At 34.6% G+C, this 19440-nt stretch overlaps 5 protein-coding genes across 5 annotated transcripts; 2 read left to right on the top strand and 3 right to left on the bottom strand.

Moving 5' to 3' along the window:
* Nucleotides 1-2264: 2264 nt before the first annotated feature.
* LOAG_16531 (hypothetical protein) lies at nt 2265-5262 on the bottom strand. Its single transcript, XM_020449185.1, has 7 exons — nt 5237-5262; nt 4656-4845; nt 4129-4306; nt 3813-3928; nt 3294-3442; nt 2995-3219; nt 2265-2512 (listed from the first exon to the last, which is right to left on the bottom strand). The coding sequence occupies exons 2-7, from the start codon at nt 4791-4793 to the stop codon at nt 2446-2448; spliced, it is 873 nt and encodes a 290-aa protein (XP_020307375.1). The 5' UTR covers nt 4794-4845; nt 5237-5262; the 3' UTR covers nt 2265-2445.
* A 1474-nt stretch (nt 5263-6736) lies between these two features.
* LOAG_16530 (hypothetical protein) lies at nt 6737-8213 on the bottom strand. Its single transcript, XM_020449184.1, has 3 exons — nt 7901-8213; nt 7601-7778; nt 6737-7371 (listed from the first exon to the last, which is right to left on the bottom strand). The coding sequence occupies exons 1-3, from the start codon at nt 8146-8148 to the stop codon at nt 7204-7206; spliced, it is 594 nt and encodes a 197-aa protein (XP_020307374.1). The 5' UTR covers nt 8149-8213; the 3' UTR covers nt 6737-7203.
* A 499-nt stretch (nt 8214-8712) lies between these two features.
* Nucleotides 8713-12378, top strand: LOAG_16529 (hypothetical protein). Its single transcript, XM_020449183.1, has 7 exons — nt 8713-8836; nt 9259-9345; nt 9751-9934; nt 10154-10328; nt 10773-10903; nt 11150-11238; nt 11464-12378. Exons 3-7 carry the CDS (start codon nt 9763-9765, stop codon nt 11614-11616), a joined length of 720 nt encoding a protein of 239 aa, XP_020307373.1. The 5' UTR covers nt 8713-8836; nt 9259-9345; nt 9751-9762; the 3' UTR covers nt 11617-12378.
* A 2359-nt stretch (nt 12379-14737) lies between these two features.
* On the top strand, nt 14738-16861 carry LOAG_16528 (hypothetical protein; the record flags this gene model as incomplete). Its single annotated transcript, XM_020449182.1, has 7 exons — nt 14738-14914; nt 15275-15421; nt 15522-15662; nt 15880-16066; nt 16146-16297; nt 16444-16515; nt 16700-16861. 7 exons carry the CDS (start codon nt 14738-14740, stop codon nt 16859-16861), a joined length of 1038 nt encoding a protein of 345 aa, XP_020307372.1.
* A 1631-nt stretch (nt 16862-18492) lies between these two features.
* On the bottom strand, nt 18493-19192 carry LOAG_16527 (hypothetical protein; the record flags this gene model as incomplete). Its single annotated transcript, XM_020449181.1, has 2 exons — nt 18493-18764; nt 19051-19192. The coding sequence occupies 2 exons, from the start codon at nt 19190-19192 to the stop codon at nt 18493-18495; spliced, it is 414 nt and encodes a 137-aa protein (XP_020307371.1).
* Between the last annotated feature and the right edge of the window lie 248 nt (nt 19193-19440).

Genomic DNA, 19440 nt, shown 5'->3' with positions numbered 1-19440 from the left:
CTTTATCTCTTCTTTTCATTTCAATTCCATTTCTCCACTTTGTTTTCTTAGTATCTGACCATATATTGACCAGGTTCCTTTTCTTTTTCAGTTGGGAATGTCCAGTTTGGTGTTTTTGAATACAATCTATCTTTGTTTTGTTTTGTTTTTTCCACAATTTTCAATCAATGCTGCTCTTATGTAGTGATTCCCCAAGTTTTTATCTACTTTTCATTTGTCATATCATAAATTGGTATGCCAGCCAAAATCTTTCAATGTTAAAGTCCATTGGTCTTTCATCACAAGTTCATCATCTGAACATTAAAAATAATGATGCAATTAGATCCTCCACATTTTCAGTGAATCCATCACAGTATTCTATTTACTGTTTTTTATGAAAGAATAGTATATATATACGTACATGTATACGACGGATACGGTAATTCCAATTTCTCATGTGACTTCTTGGACAAATTTATTGCCCACCATTGCTCTAGACAGATTTCGTATGCCAGCCAAAATAAAATTATGTCCACCTTGCATTTATAAGAGGTCCATTGAAAGAAGCAGTTTTTTACTTTCTCTTCTTCCTTTCCAATTATAACATATACAGGAATCTCTGTTGAAAACTTTGACTGACTGCAATAGAAATTTCTAATCATCACAAACAAATCCTTAACATTATGTCAAACGGGATAACTTATGCATATTATATAACAGTGATAGGTGTTGGCAATAGCGTAATTTGGTACAGTCTAGCACAACTTAGACTTAGGAAATTCATATGATTTAAGTAAAGTCACAGTTAGATCATAAATGAATTGTAGGAGCGAAGAAAGAAAACAGAAACGGGTGAGTTACTGGACGAGTCACCATGGGAACCATATAATGGACAAATTGACAGCAGAAATAATCCTTTACTTTGACAGTCAGTAATGGAAGGAATTATCGATAGTGGCCTTACTCAGTGGGTTAATCGAGACTATCCACAAGCCTTCTCAAAAATATTTGTGGCGCATTCATTGCCAGTGAGTCTCCTCTTAAAAATTTGCTGGGTCTTCAAGTACTTGTGACTCCGGAGTCACCGCTGAGTTCTAATCAACTCCGAGAATTTCATGAATTGCTATGAATATTTCATGAAGGATAAGTATCAAAACACTTCACTGGATATGTAATCCTCCTTTCTCCACGAGTTATTGAACTTCTTGACGTTTCAGCGCCATTTTGGCTTATTGTACTGATAAAAGTTCATTTCCCACACACTCAAATAATATCATAATTCCCTTAGAAATCCACTCTCCATAATCTAAGCAGCAATATTGCTTCATGGAGATTAAACATAACCTAGCTGAAATTCTAGGTTTGAATGTTTTAAATGGCATAATGGAAAAAATTAAGTTAAAGGAAGGCAATAATTCAGACAAGGTCATGAACAATAGCCTTTTCGGAATTCCGCCTTTTTCATTATTTATATAAATAAATATGATAAAAGTACTAATAACTAAACGCTGCGTATACTTTCGAGACAAAAAGGGTTACAGTGGGAAGCCTACTACTGACACTGACAAGTCATGAAAAAAAATCATGTTTCGAATATAGAAGTATGAACGGAAATAAATCTATATATTCGCATAAAAGAATAAAGAATAAATGCATTCCAAGCTTTGACGCTGCATGAAAGAACACTGTAATTGCATGCTGACAGTGAGCAAATCCACGACAGTGACTAGAGATCTTTTTAGAACAATGGTAAACTGTTCAACAAAAGCAGTTTCTAAATAAATAAACTGCAAGCACTAGCTTTTCTGAGAAAATCTCTTCCTTGAAACAGATGATCAGTACAGGACAATTTAAGATATAGAGTCTTCATGGAAACAACTGCCACACAGTGAAAATTCAAAAAGAAAATTTTTCTGTACATATGTAGGGAACAACTACAATCATAAGAATTTTTAATGGAAATACAGGAAAACCGGACTTTCGTGTCTTTACCCGTTGAGGACGTTAACATAAAGATTTATCAGAATAAAGGATTTACAAATATATACACGTAAAAAATGATGAGAAACTTGAAAAATTCTCTTATCTATAACATGTAGCAAAAAGTGGATATCATATAACAGTATAAATATTTTTGAACCGACCCAAATTTAACTCATTCTCATTAAATGTCTTTTCGAAAGACTGTGGACAGGTTAAAAACTTAACGCTCTACATAGCATTAAGTCTGTGGGCAGATTACTTGTCCCAATAATGATTCGTAAATGATTCGTACATACACAACTCCCGGAAAAGTGTTGAAAGTTCTAAAATTCCTAGAACTTTATATCATTTGTGTAGCTCAAATTATATTTGAAAGGAAATAAAATGAAATAGCAAAAATCATACAGAGTATTTTATAGTTCAATTACAGAAACAGTATCACAAAGAGAGAAACACATTCAATCTAAGGATAAAACAACAACTTTACTTTGTAAACAAATGTTGAAGGAGCTCATAGACAGAGTTAGTAATACCCCATGATAATAGCGACCTGAAATTCACCATAATGAAAATGCATCCTTACCACGGATGCCACCATGTTACACATTAAGTTCGCAAAACTCGCCAAATGAATCAACGTCCCTCTTTCCCAAACCTTCAGTTTTGCCTTAAATTTAGGAGTTCAAACGTCCAACCAAGCGCGAACCGAAACCCCTTCTGATGCCCACCCACTCACATGGCTCAGAATGCTGGGATTAAGATAACGTCATACACATGTCGGAAACACGGACCAACGTATCTTCATTGCCATGAAATGAGAGCCTGGAGGGACCGAACATCTACACCCCAACCAATACATCACAGAATAACCACTGCACTACCAAAACCCGACACTCCCCTTCCAACATGAGTCCATATATACTTTTTATGCACGATTGAAGTCTCATACAAGTTACATGAGGATATTTTGTACTAAATCATTCTTTATGTCAACACGCGTAACAAATTTCTAAAGAAAATTAACATAAATACCTTGTATAGTTGAGAGTAATTCCACGAAACAGTTCCCGGAACGAACCATTCCGTTCGATCCAAATAACTTGAAAAACTGTCCAAGCTGATAAAAACGGACTGTTTACAGTGCTCTGCATTCGCTGTTTCACTACATTTAGTGGGAAGAAGAGTGATGATATAGAAGCACCAAGTACAGCACCCGATATGAAATCACCAATAAATGTCACCAACTGTTTTGGTGTCCTAAAAATTAATATTTTATTGCTACCTTCTTTACAATGAGAACTAAATAATTTCAGTTCCTTAAACAAACTCACCTATCGCTGATATAGCGAGGTATGTACTGCTGATCACAATTAATAACTAAATCACGGAATGGTTTCCTAAGCGAGAAGAAAAGAACGTTACTTGATCCATTTCTCAACAATACAACTGTGAACCCGCGGTACAATTCTTTCGCTCCAATCTAAAACGAATAACAATCAAATTCTACATGTGCCACAATCAAATCTCCTGTTTGAATTATAAAAAATCCTCTGCAGGCAATATAGATAGAATCCATCGTTTTACTGTTTCAAAAACTTCCGCAAATCCGGAACATATAAAAACATAATAAGTTAATAAATAAAGATTTCAAAAAGCAAAGAGTAATTACATTTCGCCAGATCAGAAAAATAGCAGATAATGTCCGCTAATGGTTACTGATAGAAAAAAGTACTAATACACTTACCTTACGATGACATACTGGACAAATCAGAATGATAAATACCGCTTCTTTTAAATCTTAAATTGTATTTAAAATAACTACAAATGGCAGAAACACAAAATTAAATAACCTTAGCAAGTTCTTTGAAAGCATGAACTGTATTTTGATAGCACTGATTGTACTTCGGTGACTGCAAAAGGACTTGCGTTCGCTCCAGTGGACATGTAATAGCCTCAACCGCACCTGCTAAAATACCGAAATCTGATAGAACACATTACCATTAAACTATCTGCAACTAAGTAGTGATGAGTGCTAACTTATTACTTAACATTAACAAAAATCTTTCGAAAAAAAAAACTGCAAAATCAAATGAAACAAAAGCAAATCCTGTCCCTGCAGCGTAAGACACAAACAATACAAAGTCATGAAGATTACTAATGACTAACCCATAAATGCAGCAAATGCAAAGCATACAACACGAGTCTGCGCTGTTTGACATTCCGAACAGCCAAAATAGCGATGAAATTTGTCAAACATTCCAAACATTACCGATCGTGTCGTTGTTCGTTGTATAAGAGGTGGAAGTATTCCTCTGTATAACATCCAATAACCTTCATTTCTTAACTGAAAATAAGCCATTTTTTAACTTCATTCCATAATTCATGTATATAAAATATCAACTGCTTCAGTTAACAATATGTCGATTTCATTCCAAATACTCCAGTACACAATTGTCTTTACACTTATGACATCTAAAAAGACAGTAATTCATAAATTGATATGATGAGAGCGGAATTTGGTGGTTTCAAATTCGAAATATTCGAAATATGCAGTTGTAAAAAGCACTTCATTACAAATTACTCATGAATACAAAGCATAATCACTCCAATTTTTGATATACTCATTGTTTTTTCGAAGTAAATGGATGAAGCAAGTATCATTCTAAGCCAATTGTGAAGCCAGCTGAACCAACCTGCTCAAAAACTTCCTTTGCAGGAACACCCTGCAGTTGCTGACGAAATATCACTTTATTTTGAGGATATAATAGTAAAGTTTCAACAAAGCCTGCGCCCCATCCAGCGACAAAATTTTGATATTTTTCTTTTTGCATTGCATTGGAAAAACCACTCTATAAATCCTCAGTCTCCACGATCATGTAATACCTAAAAATGAAGTACAAAATATAGAAAAAAGCAATTAATACTTCAGGAATGAAAGATACATGTGTTTAATTTTTCTCAATTCCCAACGAATAAACTACTTGCCAACTGATGGTGTCAAACGACCACAACATGAAAAAACCACACACATTATCTTAAAATAATACGGAATACACAGCTATAAATATATTTAGTTAACAATAGTCATTGGATAGCCAATAACGATAGTCAATAATTAATTAGTCAAGAATCAGATGGTTCGGTCGGGAAGAAGCACAGATTTGACCTTTTTGAAGGTCAACAATTATGCTATATGTAAGCCACAATTAATTTTAACACGATCATAATCTCAAGCTCCTTGCACAGATTTACATCATTCGTGCTTATTACTTACATTTGGAAGGGGAAAATTCCTGAATTTTTTGATCAGCAACCATTATTGTCAGTTTAATGGCTTTTGAAATGGAATACATTCAACGGAGTGAACAAAGAAGTAGATGTGTGACAGTTAGACAATCTCCATTATGTCCATGTCAGTACATCCATGTTTTTGCCGGTGGACCCATGGTTTTTCTTCCACTGCTGATCCCGTTCCTCATGATCTGTTTAACAGTGAACGATGCGATACATTGAAATTTCGGTTGTTTTTTCAAGAAAGCATTAGAAGGAGAATGGATAATAGCCTTGAATGGCAAGAGACCCATAGGAAATTGCAAAGATTTGGGAGAAACACTTAATTGTTCTCACTGACTTACTCTTGCCACTGTAATGTTTCCTAAAGCCACACCATAATAACTATAGTTAATTCAGCAGATTCCAAATTTGAAAGAAATGTAAAATTGGGTTGAGCAGACGAACACGGATACAAAAAATGATGCACTATCAAGAAAGAACAAATTCTAAGATGATGTGAATTTGAAAATGCAATTCTGTATTAAAAGAAATGAAGCTTTACTGGTCAATCCTGAATTTAATACAAGGTTAATAATTTAAATTGACGAATTTAATAAAGGGTTAATAATTTAAGTTGACGTGAATGCATGAAACGCACTGTTCCTACATACTGGAACATTATCGTATTTGGTTTATAGTGCGGAAACCAATCTTTTACGGAAAAGAGAGTCTATTTTCTAACATAATGCAGCGGGCTTTTCAGGAATAACTCATTAACGACCTGTGAACACATGTACGCCGGGAAGAGATCCTCCGAGTGGTGTTTCACGGTTACCCGCTATACCACAGCAAAGTTACCATTTACCGAATACTCCACTACACACCTACCGCCAGTTGAAATCATATATAAGAGATATATGTGTTTTGTGGAATAAACTCCGAATTTTTTGTTTGTTTTTCCCGCGTACATCTCTATTTTAATAAGGTGAGATTAATTTTCAATTCACGGAATCTGTTATGAACCAAACGTGCAACTTTAAGTGATATCCGCTGGACTGTATCCGAACGCGAGTATATTGGCAAACCTGTCATTCATTTATTTTCTTCTTACATTCGGAAAATGGACAATTCGTTCGTATATTTGTAGAGGATAAGTTCTGTTCTCAAACAGCTGAATATTAGTAACATTTCCATCCAGGTTCTTTACCGAGTTTATGCAGTTCATTGTTAATCATACCATCTCCCCAAAGATATCTACCAGACACTGTCACATGTACAAGGAACCACAGGACATTACTATCGTTTTTCACTGGGCAAGTAAATGCGGCAAACCATTCCTCGGTTTGCTGAAACATCGTGAAAATTTGGGTCTTAATTCGTGTTTTGCATCCCGAGGAAAGCCATTTATGTTTGTAACTCCAGTTTACATATAAAGTCAGGTACTTCAGAGAAATTGCGAGACGAGAATTGAAAAATTTTATGAACAAAATTTAAATATCATCCAAACTCTGAGGTCGACATGAAGGACGCATCCTTTCCCCGTTTCGAAAATTTCCGCGTGAAGGACAGAAACGAAAACTTGCAGTAATATTCTAAGCAGTTAAATATAATATAATACTATTAAAGCTACCAAGTACAACAACCTGGATAGCGCCTTTCATGAGAGTTTTCATTGTCAAAGACCTGAATCGTCCGTGAAATACGAAAAAGCAATTCGAGAAATGACAAATAACGAATAATATGACAAAACATTTCGAAAAGCATGTCAAAATAAATTTACTTTAGCAAATCAACGTACCGGATAAAATGGTAGTGAAATGATAGTAGTAGATGAAGACATAATTATTTGGTTATCAAGAAATGGACTATAAAAGCTACAAAGTCCTCATTTTTATAACGTCAAATTCCTTAATTAGACGACATGTCCAAGCAAATGTCAGAAATACGAGCAACGTCATCAAATATACACTAATCCTTAAGACAATCGTAAAATTTCGGGAATGCCACCATATCGGTCATTGTTAAGGCCTTTTTATTTGTACAACCCGAAACGGGGCACTCACACAACAGACGTCGTTTCTTGCATTCGCCAATATTAGCTAGCACCGATGCTCGATCATAAACATGCTTGCAGATCTGAAAAAAAAAAAATTGAACTGAAGTTAACATAACAAAATGTTCCAACTTACAACAGCCAAAGTTCCGGAATTAGAAGCTAATTATACAGGCAAATGGTAGCGGCATCGAATGGCGAAAAATCAGCGATGTGGTACGTGACGAAAAGAATACAGTTATAATACTGTGATATGTAGCCAATAGCTTACAGTCCCCAACAGTCACAAAAGTCACAGAGTGATCAACATACTTTATTCTGCACTGGATCCTTGATGTCCTGCTTAGTGTAGGGATCTTTTCTCGAATAATAAATTCTCTCCACCTGAACAGTAGCAGTTGTGTTCGCTTTTTCGATTATTCGCAAAGCCTCTATCCTATCCGCCGCTTCGCCTCGTTTATTCGGCTGTTCCCAACCGATTTCTTCTATCCTTAAAAACGAACGAATTAAGTTTTAAACTCAACTACTTTGAATTTCCATTACGAAATTCCATGAAGTAATAAATACTTCTTGGCATCCTTCAAGCTTCTTTGTAAGCAATTAGAAAATAACCGTTTCCGGAAGCGATCTCGCGATGTGTCTATGACTTCACTGCTCCCGTGACCTTGTATCTCCTTCAACACTTCAGTCTCAATAGTTGCTTCCCGATCCAACTGATGGATATAATCCAGCAGGTTACGCATTCGTTCTTCCCAACCGCTGTGTTCGATATTCCGTTTGATCGACTCTGCTAAAGCCAACATCTCATCTAAGCTTCCTCGCCATCGTCCCATCTCCATCAAGGCTTCCTTACAGTCCATCTCTTCCTGCCAAAAGGTCAGCCATTAGCAACCCCCTTGATATCTGAAACATCCCTTCCTTCCAGCTATCCCGTGCAACGATTCTATTTGAAAGGCCGTATTAAAAACATGTGCGACAACTATAATGGACTGGTGGGGGGATGAGAGTCAGAGGTCAATTCGGGTTTGGTTGGTCATTGGTAGGTATTGTTACAGGCAACTGTGGAATGTTCTTAGTTCGCTGTGAAAGATTAGAAAGTTTTTCCTCCCTACTTCTGTGTCCTTTTATTAACATCAACTTTATGGACTGCGCGACATTTGAGTAAAGATGACTTTTTGGAGTCTGAATTTGTTTCATATAGAAAGGTCACCGAGTCATGTAAATGAATAAATCACGTCGAATAGCGTCACTTGAATGAAATGCCTTTGAAAAATACAGACTAAAAGCTTTCTTTCTCTCCTCTTATGTCTCTATGTCAATTTTAACTTTTAGAATTATTTCGATTATATTCCGCAAAGCACTGGTGCGATGTGACGATGGGAATGCTTCCTTACATTTCTGTACTAGCATAGACTCATTTGATTAATTTCAGAATTTCTCACCGATTCTAATTGCTCCTAAAAATCCTTCACTGTGGCTCAGTCATTGAAGCGTGCCAAACTCAGCCATTCTGCCATGAACAAACTGAAAACTGCTCAACGAGACAAGGTTGGTCATTCCAAAAAACAAAATAAACACGTTTAGTCTCTGTGAATGTATCCATTTACACCATCAATTGTTAATTTCGGAAATTAGATAAACGGGTTTTTGGATTTTCTTGTTTTACTTTCATTTATACGAAATTAGTTCGAAAAGATCGTTTTTTTTTTTCATGATATTAATCCTCGTAGATGTTATGAATTTCCTATCTGTATGGTCGAAAATAATTCATGATGCTCATGGCTTATCAGTGCAATAGTTATTGATTTAATTAATCAGCCATGGATAATGCTATTAATTCAAATATCCAAATGACAAAGATGACAGTATTTGCTGTTGTAAATATAAGACGGCAGAAATTATTGGCTGAAAGTTCTAAAAGTATTTTTAAGATAAAGTGATTGATTGTGCATTCCCACTGGACATTGTAGGAATGGACAACGGCTAGGTGATCTCGAAGTACGGATAAGTTTCAAACAAGCGGAGAAGACAGTGTCGCTTACTTTTGGCTAGTTAAGGCAAGGCATTTCAGAGGTCAATGTACAACCTTGCCTAGCATGTATTAGCGCCACTCCCGATGGTGTTCTGTATTGAGTGGTCAAATTTGTACGAAAACAACGGTTTCTTACAAAGAGCTGGTTTGGTTTGGGAGATAATTAGGAATTCAGCAGTGTATTCATCAACTGCTGAGAATAAAATAGATTAAAAACAAATTTGTTTGTGAGACTTGCATTTACTGTGCTTGGTTTTAAACCATAGCTGTAATTCAACTAATACCTGTGGAAGAACTACCTCTCAGCCTTGGCTCGGGGAATTAATCGGAGGAATCGCTTCTCAGTTTTGGTTCTGAGAATTATTAGCATTGATATTCACGGAAACTGGTCACACAATGATAATAAAGCGCAAAAATTTTCATGTTTCAGGTGCGAAATTTTATGCAGTGGACACAAAGCAATGAAAAAACGGCAATTCACTGTTTAAGTAGTCAGAACTGGAATCTGGAATTGGCCTGCGATGCTTATTATCAGAATCCACAATTGTATATGTGTATGGCAGATATAGTTGACCAAAGAAGTCTTCATGCTTTTTTCCTCAAATATGCAAATAGTACTTTTTTGATTCATTTCTGCTTACCGAAGCTACGGATATTTTGGATATAATTAGTAATCCCATCATAAAATTAGGAGTTTTAAATCATGCCAGCTTCCGTCATACTACCATGATAATTAGTTTGATTTTAAGAGCGTTTAAAGATTGAATCTACGTAACGGAATAATTCGTAGATTTGTATATCCTTATTTCTTAAATTTACTGGTTAATTTGCAGATAGACAGGACAATGATCCCTCATGTATCGGGCCGCATGGTATGCTGCGCTTCCTGACAGATCTTGGTTTAAATCCAGCTGATCGAAATGTGTTGATATTAGCATGGAAGCTCAAAGCAAAGACGCAGTGCGAGTTTACTTGGGAGGAATTCAGTACCGGTCTCAACGAGATGAAGTATTTGCATTGATTGTAAAACTTTTGTGTCTTCCTTAACATTATGGATTCAATTCGTAATAAGTTGTAAATAATTCATGAGTAATTTCCGATCATGGATTCATTATTTACCCTTGATATTAATCTGTTTGGTAACAGAAAAGAATAAGGAGTCAGTGCTTAATTCCGCAACTTATACTGAATTTTGACATGACGAATGCTTGTTTTATGGGATTTTATTCACAATTAACGGGATTACACGAAATGATGAAAGTGACTTAGTTCTTTGCGGAAGCTACGAAAAAGTAAATTATTATCAGTCAGTGTCCTTTAGATGGTTTAATGATGTTTAAGCTAGGAATGCTAGTTGAAACCTGAAAAAACTTTTTTTTGCCGGTTAGGTAGTTTTACAAACTGATTTCAAGTAATTTTACTTTTTTGCATATGGTAGCCCATATCTTTCAGAGTAGATTCTTTGGAGAAATTAAAAGCAAAAATACCAACACTAAGCGAGGAACTCAGGAATCCTATCATTTTCCGAGATTTTTATCAGTTTACTTTCAATTACGCTCGCGCATCCCCGCAGAGGACATTGGGTAAGCCTATAAAATGTTGATGAATGAATTACTCTTAATTTGCAGTAATTCCATTTTATTAACGGTAAACTTTATATAAGCCTAAAGCATTATGTTTCATCTTAAATCAAAGCGAAGTTTTTGAATTCATCTTTACGCGTCGTTAGTCCTGCCAAACAATTGAAATTAATTTCGACACTGATAATAGTAGAACAGATGTGGTGCTGTGGAAGACTTGTGCTGTCCACTAATTTTTCTTTATCCTAGAAGTGGAAACAGCAATTGCTTATTGGGAAATTGTGTTTGGCGGCAACTTCGGTTATCTTCCTTTATGGACTAGTTTCCTACGGGAAAAGGTTTGCTTCTTATTCTGGTTCTAGTTTGGAATTTTTAGGCTTGGAATGGACTAAAATTATTTTGCTATATCTGATAATAGATCATAAGTAGGAACTGGTGCCTGTCGTCAGCTGAACATGAAATTGTGACAAAATGGGCTTTCTACCGTGGTGTTTACCTTGGAAGACAATTTGCTTTTTATTTTTCGAATGACAAAGTATGTAAATCACCCTACTTCTATACAGGAGGTAAAAAGCATACCACGTGATACGTGGAACTTACTGTTGGATTTTTCTTTGATGATCGCACCGGATTTCAACAATTACGATGCAGAAGGAGCATGGCCCGTTTTGATTGATGAATTTGTAGAATATGCAAGAAGTAAAATACAGTCATAGAAAGTCCTGTCCATGTTAGCATTTATTCTTTAAGTCTCTATGACTTCTTGGATTAAGTCATTTCGAGTTTAGTTTTTGGAGTATCTAGAAACCTGGCTCTTTGCATCACAAAAGTTCATATGAATTCAGTAATCTCAACAGTTGTTGTTTTGTTAATTGCTGTACATATTTTGAAGATTTGAGAGTAATAGCAATATTCTTCTACGTGTTTTGTTCACATGATAGCATTTTTTTTCTCGAAATATCATTTTTGAATCTACGTTTTTCTTATGAGTAGCAAAGATCGATTATTTAAGGTAGATTTGTATCTCGGAACTGGTTGCAGAATGTGAATTTTCTGTAAATGTTGTGAAACATTGTAAATCCATCATGGAAATAGACTTTCAATGAAGGAATCCTCAAACAACTTCATTTATTTTATATTACAGTTTGTTTCCTTGCACCTGTTTGGTCTAGTACTTATTGACTGTTGCGCTTTATAGCAACGTTTTCAATAAGCTTTGATAACTCAGTACCACGGAGCTAATATTCGAAGCAGTTGCGATCGAAGGTCACAGTTCCTTGATGATTAAGTGAATGGTGATTGTGATACTTAGTGTTCGTTTTTACCGGTGAATTGCACACTTGAAGGATATGTTGATTAAGTTTCGGCACGAAATTAATTAAAAGCTATCAAAGAAAAACCTGAATTTTTGGAATTGCCTTTGCTGTGCGATATTTTATCTACTGTTGGCATCACGTATTTTCACGTGTGAGTTAAAGTAATTCCAATGTTTATGGTTGACGTTACTGAAAAGGGAAAAAAAATCAAATCTTTAACTTCTGCCATATGAAAAAGAAATTATTCGTTAAATTAGTAATTAACAGCCAGGCATTGAATTCATAGCAATAGCATCGGTTGATGTGCAGTCAGGATAAACTCCCCTAGATTATTTTGTAGATTAGTGGTTCTCAACCGGTGGTCCACCACCATCAAAAATTGTGTGCCTCCTTTTTTTATAGACTTTTTTTTATACAGTGTTATTCTGTGTTTAACTAATATATTAAAACTTTTGATTGGAGTCATTTTCAAATTGACAATTTATTTTTCTGAGACTTTTCATTCCTGTTGCAAATAAAAAGTCAAAGTGGTCCCTAGTCTAAGAAAAGGTTGGGAACCACTGTTATAGATTGTTAGTGAAAGTTTCATTTCCAAATATGATATTTATTTATTGTTGGACAGCTCACTGTTTATCGAGATTTATTTTTTATCTCATTTCTTAATGCTTAGCAGTTGGTGGATTCAAATATATGTCGTTGAGATAATTTTAAACGTGAGCTACTGTGGTTACCTATCCCGACATCAGTTACCTCCAGTGATCGTTGGATTTGCAGAGTTACTTCAGAATCAGACAAAAGATTTGAAAAGTGGAAGCGTATGGAATGTGAATAAAGGATATTTTTCGTTGTTCGAAAAGTTTCACTTTTTTAGAACAGTGTTCATGGCTGACAAGACTTGTTGTTGGTATATTAGGCTAGGTAGACATAAAATTTTCGGGTTTTGCAAGTTTCCAGAATTGGAAAAAGGTTTTACTTCTTTGGAAGAAAAATTTTATTTGTAAAAGTTTTCCTCAGTCAAAGTAAAACTTGTTTTACTTTCAGTTTACCGAGCCTTGGTAACTGGTGACTCAAACATTATGCGCGGTTTTTTTTGTGATTAGGAAAACTGGAAATTTTTTTTGTGGATTCTAAAAATTCCACTAATATGAAGAGAGCCAAAGAAACCTCTCCCACATAGCCTCCCCAACCTCTGGATAGATTTTAATTTTTTACCATTCGAGAAAATTTCGAAGGATGTGTATTATATGAATTTCTTAGTTTGCAGAATTTTCTAAATTTCTCTTAAAATTCCCAAGGTCTTCTGAACAAGGTTTCCAAAAATTCCCTAAAACTACCATTTTTCCAGTCCTCAGTTGGAACCTTGCTTCAAAGACAGTCTCAATTCCCCGTTAACAAGGGACCGGAACCCTTAAATTTCAGATTCTTGAAATCGTAATGGCTGTCATTATTCTAGCTGTTTATAGCAGACAATAATTTCATTTGGAAAAATAGCAAAGAGAGAACGATGATTTCGAACAGAAAGAGCTGAATATTCACAAATCGGAAGTCCATTGCCAAGAGTGGGAGGTTGCTTTGCTCGGTTACCATAAATTACATGCATACAACTGTGCTTTTTTCATCGATCACAGGCCTTTTTGAATGGCCTCTCCCTCCTTTAATTTAACAAGTTCAACAAACATCGCACTCTGTAGGATTTATATTTAGTTGTGGGATAGACATAACGAATGTCATAAAAATGGTCGCTATTATCTGTTAATAACTCAAAAATACTATATATATATATAATGTTAGAATTGAAGGGAAAAAAAATTCAAACTGGTACTGGGCAATTTTGAATCAACTATTCACTATCACTATTAAATATGTCGTTTGGCATGTTTGGGGATGGGGAAGTTACAGCAACTTCTTGACATATCAAGTTTTTAGTACAACTTAGATTGAGAGGACTTTTTGATCTGAATATTACTTTTATTCCGGGCTGAATACAAATTCCGACTTCAAGTACAAAAAACCATCGCTGTTGGTGCCACGAATAATGAATGCGGAAAAGGGCAATCAAGATGATGAAGAGAAGCTAATAGAACGACATTTTACAAGCGACGAAACTTCTCTCAAGTATACTTCTACACTTTTCCGCTTACCCATTTGTATAGATAATTCGCTTACCCACTTATGTAAATTTTATGCAATGCTAATCACTGATAAACTGTTACTTACTTATTGTTTACTAATTTAAGTTGAAATTAATCCGCAACTTTGTTTATCATGATTCTCACCACTTTTTGTAATATTTCTTGAGTATTCCATATGAAATAACTTGATGTTCGAATAATAAGGAATCCAGATATCATAGCTTCCTTTCCTTGTCTTTTATTCAAAAGAGCCAAGACGCTTAACTAATGCTTATTTTTCCAAACAATCACTTATTGTATCATTTCCTACAACTATTTATTAATTACTAATTGATCTTTAGCCGCTTTGGTATATTAGGTGTGGCTCACTATTCATAGACTGCCTACAGATGGAGGGTGACAGAACGGATGTTTTGTCGTTTGAATGTTATTCGTTTGAACCGGACACTGAAACGTACTTTCATCATCAGTTGCATCACATACAACCAATGAAACTACTTTATCACCTCAACGATCATACGATATCTCTCATTGAACCACATGTTCCAAATAATAGCATTTTGCAGGTAATGATTCTACTTTATATTCAATATAGCACTGTATTTCATAAAAGCCAACAAGTAGTCAATTTGAACGATCACACAGTATTTCTTATTAAAGCACATATTCCATTTTTGTTTTCGTTCATATTTGCTTCAGCTTTTTTTCCCGCGTTATTTGTGCTTATTCCTAATTAATTAATTAACCGGATTTTCTAAAAAGTAACCTTTAGATCGAACTGTTTACCCTCTCTGTTTTCATTATATATCTCATTATTTGTCGTTATGATTGACATACATGCTCTTAATCGATACATGTTTTTCCATAATAATTTCTATTGGAAGAATTGAACTGTTTTAACTGGTAGCGTCTATTCTTTATTTCAGGATCGCACTTTTACTCATCAGAGAGTACCGAAATTAGATCGAAATTATGATCAAAACTATTTGCATTGGTCAGATTTAAATGTCGCAAAGGATATCCATCTGTTTTCAAAAACATACAGAATTACTGCCTGCGATCATCACACCAGGGTTCATTAATGTTTTTCTATGAAGAGTTGAATTGTTGTCATATCAAATTATTCCGGGCAGAAATGCTGGAAATTCGTATTTCATTTCATGTCTTTTTTAGGATTTTCTAACAAAAAAGGGGATTGTAGTTAATGAAGAAGAGGAAATCCCGATGGACCCATGGATTCAGAGCGAAGAGCAACAAAAATTTTCACTTGAAAACAAAGAAAGCCGAGAGGAAAAATTCGAATGGAATCAAGAGGTGGCCCGACCTTCCATAAATGCTAGAAAAGGCTTGGAGGCAGCTTCGAAATACCACCTTACTATTTTGTTCACTTGCCTGTTTGATATTGACATGCGAGATCGACCAATCTAAGACTTATTGATTCAAACCGATTTTGGACTTTTAGTATAGATTGTTCTCACATATGCTTGTTTTTATTTCTCCCTATCAGCAAAACAAATCTGCTATAATTCAGAAGGTGGACTATTCGGATGCGCCAGCGAAGTTGCACTTGTTAGCTTGTTGGTTAGATGATACTTCCGTCCGGACATTTCATATGATAGTGCATACAATCGATGATACTGTTGCGTTAGTGGAGAGCACTCGTGGATTCAGGAAGCAACTTTTCCTCAAAAGGAACAAACTTCCTTTCATCAAAAAAGGTGTCCGGCTTTTACAGGAATGGACAGTTTCTCGAAAAACTTTCAGACTTCCCTTGATAAACTCTTCCGTTATTTCCAGACGTTCGACAGTTCTACCGTAGTAATGAGATGCGTCCTGGGTTATGGGTTGAAGTTTACACCAGGCCAATGTTTATTTTCAGTTGTGAAGGTCCAGAAACGCGCAATTTCCTGAAACGTTTTGGACCCATTGATTTTGAAGATTATGAAAAAGTGAGTTCGCCAAGTTCGCGAAGAAACTCATTCATATTGCTTGATATATGATGAGCTTAGAAATGAGTTCCCATCGCAGCCAATGAACTGAGAATTGAGAATCAAGGTTTTTGAACAAAACCAAACTAAGCTGAACTAAACTTCAGGCTCTTATGGATGGACCACCATCGGAAGGAAGTGGAAACATACCACCACAAATGAAGTTCATCGCTGTAATGGTAACTTTTAATTTTAATATATTCTTAGAATTCTATATTAAACGGCTTTATTTAATTCCTACATTCTTTTCATGCTGTCTACGATAAGTTTAAAAGTCCAGCTCATTAAAAACGTAAAATGTATTTTAAACAAAATTAGACTTCAAAACTTGTTGAATTTCCAAACAAATCAGAATTCTTTCAGGAGGGAGGAAAAGGATTATTCGAAGACATAAAATTTTTGGTAACATTTCATGTCAGTAAAGAAAAACTGGACATTGCTGAAGCTGTAAAAGGTCCAAAATGGTGCCTTGGACGAACGTTCCTCAAAGGCATCAACTGTAGCAGATATGGGTTGGTTTTGTAATTTTTGTTTGAATTCATATATTTAAAATCTCGTCTAAATCTTACAACTTTTCTTTTTTGCTGTTCACCATGTTTCATTTTTATTAGTTAATTAGTTTCAAGTTGCTGCTACGTACTTTGATGCTGTTGTGGACGGATGCCTATTATTGAAATATGGCATTATAGATTGATCTGAATAGATCTAAAACCCAGTTTAAGATAATATCAGGCATACAAGTGATTGCAATATCTGCAGCATGGATAAGTATAAAATTGGTTCTACTCTGAAAATTTATCGGTGGAACTTCCGTTTGCTGGAAGCTGACGATATAACACGGCAATATTTACTCTCAAAAGAAAATCAATAGCTGTAGCAAAATAAAATTCATTAAATTCAACATTTGTTTACGTAAAAATGTGTTTCAAGACGAGATTGCTTCTGAATAAGGATTCATTACCTGTTTTTCAAACTAAAGATTTTTACAACTTGATTGCTAGATCCAAGATGCTAGATTGCTTAATGTTGAAAGTCAAGTTTAGTTCCTTAATGCGAAATCATTTCTCCCTCTTCCTCTTCCATTCATTAAAAAGTTCATAATTTAATCGAATCTGACCACGGAAAAGAAGTGCTGCTGACACTTTGTGGATGTTCCATTTCATTGAAATATCCAATTGTTTGATGATGTCTCTTCACTGAAACATAAAAGCAAAGTCTATATTTAAAGATATTTTAAAGATCTGAATAAAGTAGATGTAAAGATATTTTCTATAATCTGTTGTGAACAGTTATTACAGACTATTATTATAACAGAGGCATGAAACTGTTTACAACTTACGAGCCATTTTCATGTGACAAGTTGGTAAATCCAACTACGGAAGTACTATACCAGCGACCTCTTCGGCTTGCGAAACATAACAGCTGTTTGTAATAAATTAAACTAAATATAATGCCAGTAACTAGAAAAAGTAAAGTGCAGAAAATGATGCCCAAATGCTTGGAACTTTCCAATTTGTCAGGAACGTTGCTTCTGTCATTTATTGATGCCTCTTCTGTAAAATAGCACTTTTTCGGAATCGCGATTTGAGCCAGAAATGATTGTGAAGTACTCTTCCACCTGTCATCTTAGGAACGGTGTGGAAAGACGTTGTCTTAATACGGAAGAAAGACTTGACTGTTAGTCTGTTTGGATTTGATCTAATTATATTTCTGTTAACTAATCCTTTGTTTGCATTGAAGTGTTTTTCAGAACGACTGGAGAATTTTTTGCGCCCTGTATGTGAAAAGAAAAAAAATTTCACGAAAGTCTGCTAAACTTTTGCGTCACCTCTTACATTTAGTACTGGGAAATGATGATGAAATAAAAGAAAACCAGCAGTGTAGTATAAGACGAATCCTTTGTTGGTAATACTGATATCAGTTTCAAAGTAAACAGTCATCGTTTCAGTAGTGCTTCTTAATAAATCTGTGAAAATTTCAACTCCACTGGTACTGCAAAATTAATTTATCATGCGAACGTGATTCGATATTTTGGCTATTTCAGTGCACACAGATTTATTAAGTCCAGCAAAGAATTATAAAATTGATAGGTGTGAGTACACTTTGACAATTTCTGAATGTAAATACAGTTGAACGTCCTCCAATTATTTTTTGAATCACTGATTCCAAAAGAACAAGAAAAGGAAGAATGGAACAAACATTTTAATTCGTCTATCGGTTATATTACTTCCGTCGAAAATAGCCAGCACATCTTCGTTTGGCTCCAGAGCTACTTCAGTAATATTTGCAATAACAATGTATCCTTGTGGTGCGGTTATTAGATATTGGCATTTCATCAAATTACAATAATGACTAGGGTAGTCCGGTGATGTGAGCTGCTTCCATAAACCTTTCTTTGCTTCCAGTTCCAAACACCCACATTCACATACTGAGTAAAAATATAATAAGAGAATTCTAAATTTAAATCTAGGAACACTTAAAATTTGAACATCACTGCGCATTTTTGATTACTACTTAGTCAAATCATTTGTTACGTAAAAATAAAACTAATAATCTAATTTTTCAATGTAAACGAACCAAATATTTTGTAGATGGAGAATAATGATTACAAATTCTTTGAAATGAAAAAAAAAGAAAAATGGGCAATCTTTTACGTAACAGATTGGAGTCTTCAGATCACTAACATTTTATTTAACTTTAATAGGAAAACAAACTTGATTTCCATTTGTAATCAAAGTCGAACTGAGCAGCTTGCTTGTTGATGTCAGATGCCAGGTGATACCAAATCATCATTGGCATATCGTTCATTATTTCTTCCGTCCCACTCTGAGCTAGCGCTGGTTCAAAACTATACATATATTATATATCCATATATTATTACTTATTACTATTATTATTATTAATTATTATTTACTAATTATTATTATCAATTATTGTTATTAATCATTGTTGTTAATTATTATTACTAATTATTATTATTATAATAATAAATAATAATAATAATAAATAATAATAATAATAATAATAATAATAATAATAATAATAATAATAATAATAATAATAATAATAATAAATAATAATAAATAATAATAATAATAATAATA

Source organism: Loa loa (genome assembly GCF_000183805.2).
Source record: "Loa loa unplaced genomic scaffold supercont3.6, whole genome shotgun sequence".
In the NCBI taxonomy this organism is placed as follows: domain Eukaryota; kingdom Metazoa; phylum Nematoda; class Chromadorea; order Rhabditida; family Onchocercidae; genus Loa; species Loa loa.
Note: the sequence above shows the minus strand (reverse complement) of the source record. Positions and strands in the feature narration are given on the sequence as shown.